Source organism: Magallana gigas, chromosome 6 (genome assembly GCF_963853765.1).
Source record: "Magallana gigas chromosome 6, xbMagGiga1.1, whole genome shotgun sequence".
NCBI lineage: Eukaryota > Metazoa > Mollusca > Bivalvia > Ostreida > Ostreidae > Magallana > Magallana gigas.
Window position 1 is genome coordinate 56,124,845 of NC_088858.1, and position 9,509 is coordinate 56,134,353.

The 9,509-nt window shown below is 33.3% G+C and overlaps 1 protein-coding gene and 1 long non-coding RNA gene across 2 annotated transcripts; one reads left to right on the top strand and one right to left on the bottom strand.

Moving 5' to 3' along the window:
• The first annotated feature begins 1,383 nt into the window (after positions 1-1,383).
• LOC117691001 (uncharacterized) lies at positions 1,384-4,743 on the top strand. The gene is made up of 4 exons (XM_066087944.1): positions 1,384-1,689; positions 2,035-2,174; positions 2,353-2,462; positions 3,667-4,743. Exons 1-4 carry the CDS (start codon positions 1,492-1,494, stop codon positions 4,734-4,736), a joined length of 1,518 nt encoding a protein of 505 aa, XP_065944016.1. The 5' UTR covers positions 1,384-1,491; the 3' UTR covers positions 4,737-4,743.
• Positions 3,210-5,339, bottom strand: LOC117691002 (uncharacterized). Its single transcript, XR_010714776.1, has 3 exons — positions 5,066-5,339; positions 4,800-4,950; positions 3,210-3,375 (listed from the first exon to the last, which is right to left on the bottom strand). It is a non-coding gene; the product is annotated as an uncharacterized lncRNA (long non-coding RNA).
• Positions 5,340-9,509: the final 4,170 nt, after the last annotated feature.

Below are 9,509 nucleotides of genomic sequence, written 5' to 3' on the forward strand. Positions count from 1 at the left end.
CACTACTCTTACAACTATTAATATATATATATGTGTGTACAATATTATTTTTTTATCCACTATGTCTTAACCTATAATGAGTGTTAAGATTATGTCATTGAACTGCAGGGGACTTGCAGGAATGGAAAAAAGAAGAGACGTTTTAAACTATATTAAACAAAAAAATTGCTCTATTTATTTTCTTCAAGATACACATTTTACTGCTGATGATTATGTACAAATTAGATCGTTCTGGGGGCATGATGTTTATATCTCCCCAAGTGCTTCAAATGCCAGAGGCACAGCCATACTTTTTAACAATAACTTTGAATATAAAGTCTTAAATGTACTTAAGGATAATGATTGTAACCTGTTGGTTATTGAGGTCGAAATTGTTGACAAATATACTTTTTTACTGGCAAATATTTATGGGCCCAATACAGACAGCCCAGATTTTTTGTATCTTTATCTGAGTTAGTAGATAATTTTGATGGTGACTTTGTTATAATGGCAGGTGATTTTAATCTTGTCCAAGATACAACTTTAGATTATTACAATTATGTCAATACTAACAACAAAAAAGCCCGTGATGTAGTTTTAAATATGAAAGAAGTACATGGTCTGGTTGATCCATGGAGGTTAAAATACCAACAACGAAAGAGGTTTACATGGTTTAAGGCAAAACCAGTTAAAAAAGATAGACTAGATTATTTTTTAATTTCTAGTGAGCTGATGTCTTTAGTTGACAAAGCTGATATTAGTCCTGGATATAGATCAGACCACTCAATGATTGAACTTGACATATCTCTTTCTAAATTCGAAAAGGGAAAGGGTTTTTGGAAATTTAATAACTCACTTCTTCATGACAAAACTTATGTTGACTTAATTAAAGACACATTATCAAAAATAAAAGCGCAATATATTGCCCCTCCCTTCAATCCTTCAATGGTCACCTCTATTCAGGACGAACAACTATTATTCACTATTAATGACCAATCCTTTTTTGAACAACTATTGCTATGCATAAGAGGAATCACAATAAGTTATTGTTCTAATAAAAAAAGAATTCGAAATGAGAATACTAAACTCCTTGAAGAAGAAATTAAACGGTTGGAAGAATTAAGAAACTTTGATCATTCCGAAGAAATTTTAGAAAAATTATCCATTGCTCAAACCAAACTGGAAGAGTTTCGAAAAGATTATATCAAAGGATTATTTGTAAGAACAAAACTCAAATGGATTGAGCATGGAGAAAAACCTACAAAATATTTCTTAAGTTTAGAAAAACGAAATTATGTAAATAAAACAGTAAACAAACTTGTGCAGAGCAATGGTGATACTATACACCGATCCATTTTATTTGTGGGTGTGTCGGGTTTGACCAATCAGATCACGTCATCTGATGCGGCGTATAAGGTCGGACATAGGTCGGACATCGCTACATGAAAATGGCGATTGTTTACGCATTGAAACTGTAAATCTGGGTGTTATTTTTCGATTGAATTAAATATAATGGTGAAGCACTGTTCGTATGGGACATGTAAATCGGATAGCAGGTATCCAGAGAAACTTATGGGAGCAAAATTCATCCCATTTCCGAAGCCAAAGTCTGATTTGGAGAAATGTTTACGATGGATATCATGCTGTCGAAGACCACATGCCCAGCTTAACGTTGACAAAATTACGAAGCATACATATGTGTGTTCTAAGGTAAGTACACGTTCATTTTATTTTCAAATTATAGAATAACCTCTCATCCAGTAATTCGATATCCTTTGAACATGTTGAACACTGACTATACCCAGTAACGTTACATCACGTATGTACAACTTGAAAATGGCGTCGTTTTTGTTCCGACTTCTAAAATACCAAAATGCCCATACTGGCATAAACAAATTAGATTTTAACACTTGTTTATATGTCGGAATGCTTGTAAAACAAATGCAATAAAATTTTAAACCTGTAGCTTTGTGCTGTGACAGAGAGTCAGACAGAGCGCATTACATATCATAGAATATACTGATTGTATTACTATTTTATTTTACACTGTTTCAGCATTTCATTTCATTGGATGGCCCTTCAGATGAATACCCAGATCCTTGTGATGCCCAGACTGGTGAACTGCACAGAGCAAGGCGAAAGATCATATACTTGTCTCAACAGTCAAAATCAGATGATTTAAACAGCAAGACCAGGTTTGCATCAAATAAAACATTTCAATAATCAGCTGATAAGTGTTGGGTTAAAGATGAACATATTTGTCTCTGGTCAGATAATATATTGCATAACTTTCTCTACATCTGTATTCTGTATTCTACATGTTCTATACCGGTCTTATAAAGAAGTTTTTTTTATCAAATATTTTTTTTTCAGTAGTACCAGTACTGATGATTCACCAGACTCTCATGCAATGGAATGCTGTTTAACAACACAGACAACTTCAAATCCTGTCATAGATTCCTCATGCCAAACAGAAGAAGAATGTATGTCAATATTAGATTCTGCTTCTGTGATTTAGCTGGTTCCTTTTTATTAATTGAACACAGTGACACACTTTCATTTGTGAAATAATTCATTTCATAGCTGTAAAGTAACATTTGATGACTTAAACTATGCAGCAGGAATATTGTTCAATATTCTTGGTCTGTATTGAAGATTAAAATTAGCAAGCTTATCAAACATTTCTGTAATGAAGTCAACATTTTTGGTTATTTTTTTCACAAATAAATCTTTTCTTGTGTACACAACAAATATGCAGAAAGAAACACCTGTCACCATTAATTGTCCCTGAATTTGGAAATAATAATCATGATTCTTTTTCAATGTATATGAGTCTCCTAATATCTCAAGACAAAACTTTGGTAAGTTCACTGCCTCTGCGATGAGTAAATCTCTAGCTGAAAAGGGACATTTTATTTCCAATACCCCAGTCTGTCCTTCTATACAAACTTTACCATCAGGCGAGGCAGCAAGAAATGAAAATCTTTGATTTACTACTAATCCACAGTCATGAATATGTACATTGTGGAATTTTTCCATATATTTCTGTTTAGCTATGTTTTCATTACATTTGCCGTAGGAAGTTGCTTCAGTAGTAAAATTTTTACTTTCAAATATGCTAGAAACAAAAGTGTCGGTGATTTCTTTTTTCCTTTTACATATTCTTGCAAACTGGGAAGCAGTCACACGTTTCTTCCTCTCCTCATACCACAAAGCTTTTCCAGATTGATCCACGGTTAATCTTTCTAACTTCTCGGCGTCATCTTGTGTCATGTTAAAAGCTTCATTGAGTTGTTGAAATTTAGAATTGATTAATGGCACATCAGTGTCTAGAGGAAATGTAGTATTTCCACAAGCCACATGTACAATGGTCGGAAAAGATTTGTAGTTTTTCAACTGAAAATTTACAGATAATATAAGTATAATTAACATCTTTAATATGTACATAGGCTAATACATGGTACATGTAACTACAAAAATTATTGATAACAGAAAACTGTGAGAATAAAGTTAACTACATATTTATATATACCAGATATACTTAACGGTATGCAAACTCTTGTAAGTAAGTAATGTAATTATGTATGCATGTAATTTTATCGGTATTGTTTCTGATCATATAATTTTATTTATTTTGATGTTAATTACAGTACACTTATTAATGAACTATTTTATTTACTATTTCAGTATTTTCATCTATGGATGTGCTTTCATGGGTTGCACAAGTTAGAAAACTGGAGGAAGAAAATGACAGGTTGCGACAGGAAATCAGACAGAGAGGGAAAGTTTCTGATGCTGCTTGCCAAACAGAGAGAGATACAAATTTCACTGCTGAAGAAGTTTCAAAGTCAAAGATCAAAAACTTGTTTGAATTTTACACTGGATTAAGTTATAGTAGATTTCTCATGCTTCTTGTGTTTCTCTTTCCAAGTTGTGAAAATCCAATCATTTATGAAGACAAAAGAAAAGAAACACATATTGGCAAGTTTCCTTTGTCACAGCAGTTGTTTATGTACCTTTGCAGACTAAGAAATGCTTTAAATGTGAAAGATTTAGCATTCAGATTCAATATTAAGGTTCAAACTGTGTCAACAGTAATTAATGGGGTAGCGAAGTACATGTATTTGAGATTAGGTTCCTTAAGTTATTGGCCCCATCGAAATACAATCATAGGAATCATGCCAGAATCTTACAAACATGATTTTCCAAACTGTTTAGCTATTCTTGACTGTACCGAGCTAAAAACTGAAAAACCTTCATCATTGAAACAACAAAGTCAGTGCTATTCAGACTACAAATCATCCAATACATTAAAAGCTCTTGTTGTTTGTGACCCAAGAGGGTCAATTTTATTTGTTTCGGATTTATTTTCTGGAAGTATTTCTGACAATGATATCATTGAACAATGTGGTTTTTATGATTATTTAAAACATTTGAAAGAAATGGAGTTTATTGCTAATAATGATGCCTTAATGGCTGACAAAGGGTTTCTAATTGAAAAAGAGTTGGCACTTTTAGATTTGCAGTTGAATATTCCACCCCTTGCATCTAGTGCTAGGCCATTTAGTGAAAGCGATGTAAACCTCACCAGAAAAATAGCTACTCATAGAATACACATTGAACGTGCCATCAATCAAATAAAGTGTTTTAAATTATTGAAAAGAAAAATTCCTGTGAGCATGTTTAATTGTATTAATGCACATTGGTTTGTAGCTGCGATGTTGACAAATTTCCAAGATACTTTAGTAAAGTTTTGAAAATGAATGTTCTTGTTTTTATTTAATATAGTACATGCATGCAAACATTTCTGTGTCTTATACCTGATATGGAAGCATTGACCCCATCTGTACACCACCTAGTGTTGTCTCAATCAGCTGAACCTCCTCCTGAAGGAGGTAGGATAGTGGTGTTCCCACAGCTGCGGAATCTGTCTTTAGCTTTTTCACCTCCATAGCACCAATATCTGGTATTCTTAATTAATTTATATGCGGTGAGTTCATATATTCTAGTTTAGATTTATATTATTCAAACGTAACATGTCTCATGAAGACTTTATTATAAAAACCTTACAATAATTTGTCAGTACCTCATCTTTGGCATAATGCTATGGATAGGCCTCTTTTTTCTTGGGGTCTGTTTAGGTTTAGAAAACACCATTGCAGAAAGTGGTTCTGGGCTGATTTTGGACCCCCGTGGTTTATGCCACTGCTGTGGCATACTAGTGCAGGCAAGTGCTGAAGGAACTTCAGTCATGCCAAGATTTTTGTAGTGAATTAAAGTGTATAGCATACCAATTGAATGGGAACAAGTACCGCTTACTCTGAAAAGAATATTTTTAAACACGTATGTGGAATATGTTACGATGGTTTTTTTTTAAAATAAACATCATAATCTTTCGATATAAGTACATACCCAGCTTTGCATGAGCAATGACTCTCTGTGATACTTGAAGTTGTGATCGTAATTGTCATGTTTATTTTGTGGGGAGCTTCACTTTTACGCATAGATCGAAAACATTTGGCGGCGATATCTATTGATTCATCACTGGACTTGTACAATTTTAACGCATGTACATAACTATTCATGAAATAATTATAACCTCTTTCTTTCGCTCTCTTGGAAATTGATGTATTCTTGAAATAATCGAGAGAAATGTCCGAAGGGATTGATGTTAAGTTTATTTCGCCCGCCATGTTTACTTTAGAATGTCCGACCCGGAAGCGTCGCTATGACGTAACTAAGGGGGGCGGAGCTTATCGATGCAAAATGGATCGGTGTATTACAGATCAATCTGACATACTGTCGGAAATTGAAAATTTTTACAAAAATCTGTACTCCAGTTGTGATAACAAATTACACGATGTTGATATTAGTACAATAGTTGATAAGACAAAGGTTAACTTATTAGATAATGATATGTCATGTAAATTAGAGGGTATTATCACTAGAGAGGAAGCCCTTGCTGCTTTGAAGGGAATGAAAAATGATAAAAGCCCTGGTACTGATGGCTTCTCTGCAGAACTTTTTAAATTTTTTTGGAAGGATATTGGCCACTTTTTGATTAGATCATTAAATTTTGGATTTAGTAAAGGGGAATTATCTATAACTCAAAAACAAGGTATAATATCAATACTACCGAAAGGAACTAAGCCAAGAGAATACCTGAGTAACTGGCGTCCTATATCTTTACTTAAGTTACATATAAGATAGCATCAGCATGCATTGCAAACAGAATAAAAACAGTCTTAAACTTTTTAATTCATGATAATCAGAAGTGCTTCCTCAAAGATAGGTTTATTGGAGAAAATACTAGGCTTATATATGATGCTCTTCACATCACTAAAGAAGAACAAATTCAAGGAATGATTTTACTTATTGACTTCGAAAAAGCTTTTGACTCCATATCTTGGAGATTTATGTATGATACGTTAAGATTTTTTAATTTTGGTCATGAACTCATCAAATGGATATCAGTATTATATAATAAGGCAAAATTATGCGTTATCCAGAATGGGATCTTCTCAGAATTTTTTGAAATTGGAAGGGGTTGTCGACAGGGTGACCCTGTCTCTCCATATCTTTTTAACCCGTGTGTCGAAATCATGGGACACATGATACGACACAATATAAATATTAAAGGTATTAAAATAGGAAAAGAAAAAATTTGTTTACAACAGTGTGCTGATGACACAGTTTTGTTTTTAGATGGATCAGAAAAATCTCTCAAGTCTGCTCTCGACCTACTCTTCCAGTTTTCAAAATGTTCAGGGCTTAAGCCTAATATTAACAAAACTAAAGCAATCTGGATAGGATCCATGATTAACAGTCAAGTTTTCCTTTGTCAAGATACTGGGCTCCAGTGGCCATATGAACCTTTTACAGTTTTAGGTGTAACTTATACAGCTAATCTGGAAAACATGGAACATCTGAACTTTAATGAGAAATGTAATCTGGTACAAAAAGAAATAACACAATGGTCAAAGAGAAACATCTCTCCTATTGGCAGAATTTCAGTTGTGAAAAGCTTATTCTTATCCAAGTTTACCCATTTATTTACAGTGTTACCTAAACCAAACTCTCAGTTGATTAAAAAATTAGAGCAAGTTTTCTATAAATATATCTGGGGTAATAAAATTGATAAAGTATCTAGGAAAACTTTACAGTTGGACTATGATAAAGGGGGATGTAGAATGGTTCATATTGATACATACATAAAATCTCTTAAACTTACTTGGATAAGAAGGCTTCTTCACTCTAATTCGGAATGGTCCATGTTTTTCAATGAAGTAATTAATTGTTACACTGCTCATCTCATACAATTTGGATCAAAGTACTCTAAACAAAAAGCTAATTCAACAACAAATCTATTTTGGAAAGAAACTCTTTCTTACTTTGCTGATTTTCTGGATTCTATAGAGCCAAAATGTGAACATGATATATTATTAGAACCACTTTGGTTTAATGAGAAGATCAGTGTGCAAAATAACTATATTTTTTATAAGTCTTGATATGAAAAGGGTTTTTATATTTTATATGATCTGCTGGATAAGCAGGGGAATTTTATTAGTTATGAACAAATAACCAATGATTACCTAGTTAAGCTACCATTTACTAAATATGAAGGCTTAAAAAAGGCTATATTAAGCTCCTGGCCCAGTATCAGGAAATTTTCACATGAATTAGTAGTAAAACCGTACCAGTTAGAATCTATAATAATTCTGTGTAAAGATAAAAAAGGCTCAAGAACATTATATGACTTTTTTATCTCAAAACTACAGCATAGGCCAATATGTGAATCTAAGTGGGAAATTGACTTAAATCTCGAACCAGACTTTAATTGGAACCTCATATATTGCAACTCTAAGTTAATCACAAAAGATACAGAACTGGTATGGTTTAATTACAGAATAATTCATAGAATTTTAGGTATAAATAAATTTTTGTATCTTTCTAAGATAAAAAACAATAACTTATGTGCAATATGTATGTTGGAACCTGAAACTTTTAAGCACTTATTCTACCAATGCCCACTAATCTTTAATCTCTGGACAAAATTGTCAGACTATATTTTTAATAGATCTGGCAAGAGAATAACATTTGATATCCAGAGTGTACTATTAGGTGATCCAGATATGGATCATGTAGTTAATTTGATTATTATATTAGTAAAAAAATTTATTTTTCAAAGGTCGAGAAAAGATATAAAGATATGTTTTGAAATGTTAATGTCCTATTTACAAACCTATTACAATACTGAAAGGAAACTATTTACTACTGTAGACTTTACAAAGAGATGGTCACCATGGAGTTGTCTCTTTCCAGTATAAATATTTAATTAACACATCAATGATGATGTAGATATTAATCTTCTTCTTTTTCTTTAGATAATTTGTACTGTATGTATCTTTAAATATATATAGGTGTATACAAATTCACTGTACCAACTTGCTGTGTGTGAGAGTCTGTGAGAAAGGGGTGTTCTGTCTGTCTGTCTATATACTATAAAAATTTGAAAATAAAAAAACAACCAAAAAAAAAACAACCAAAAAAAAACCCAGTTACGTTCATTTCTTGGATTGGCGTCATATTATAGACTTCTTATTCAGTCTTTTGCGAAAGTTGCTGCACCATTATTCAATTTAATCAGAAAGTTTCCGAATGCATCTAAGAAGCTGTTCTGTGGAAAGTGGAATACTGAATGAAAAAAAAATCATTTGTGTTATTAAAAGAATTACTTACCAGTGCACCAATTCTAGGATATGCCGATTACACAAAACCATCTGTGCTTGAAGTCGATGCAAGTCTCAACGGTCTCGGAGCGGTACTTTCGCAACACCAAGATGGTCAATTACGTGTTATTGCGTACGCCAGCAGATCACTTCGTCCTAACGAACGGAATGTACAGAATTACAGTTCGCGACGTCTGGAACTTTTAGCATTGTATCGCAGTATTACCGACAAAATCCGGGATTATTTAGTGAACTCTTCTTTTACCGTTTATACCGACAATAATCCGCTTGTGTATCTACAGTCTTCTAAATTGAGTGCATACGAACAACGCTGGGTTTCACAGTTGGCTCTCTTCAACTTTGAAATCAAATATCGCAGTGGAAAACACAATTCGAATGCAGATGCTCTTTCACGTAAGTCAGTGAGAGAAGAAGGAATACTTACCTCATCAACCAGTCTAGGAAATCTCTGGTCGTCTGAAATTCCAAAAGATGTTATGTGTGTGGAACAGAGATTGTGTAAAGAATCATCCGATGTGATATGTGTTGAAATGCAATGTTCTCTTTGTCAATACAGTCCAAGTGATCTGAAACGCTTACAGTCTCAGGACAAAGACATTCATCAGTTTTTAAAGTTCTGGAAACAGGGAGTATATCCAAAGAAAGAAGAAAGGAAAAACTGTGAAAAGGCTGTGAATATTCTTCTCAGGCAGTGGAATCGTGTAAGTATGGATAACGGAATACTTTACAGAACTGTGTGTGATCCGGTTAATGGAGAAACCAAACAGTACGTTTTACCAT

Excerpts from the sequence above, each read along its gene's own strand:
- LOC117691001 (XM_066087944.1), top strand. The coding sequence starts at position 1,492 with ATGGTGAAGCACTGTTCGTATGGGACATGTAAATCGGATAGCAGGTAT. Across the intron at positions 1,690-2,034 it reads ATACATATGTGTGTTCTAAG|CATTTCATTTCATTGGATGG; the intron begins GTAAGTACACGT and ends ACACTGTTTCAG. Across the intron at positions 2,463-3,666 it reads ATGCCAAACAGAAGAAGAAT|TATTTTCATCTATGGATGTG; the intron begins GTATGTCAATAT and ends TTACTATTTCAG.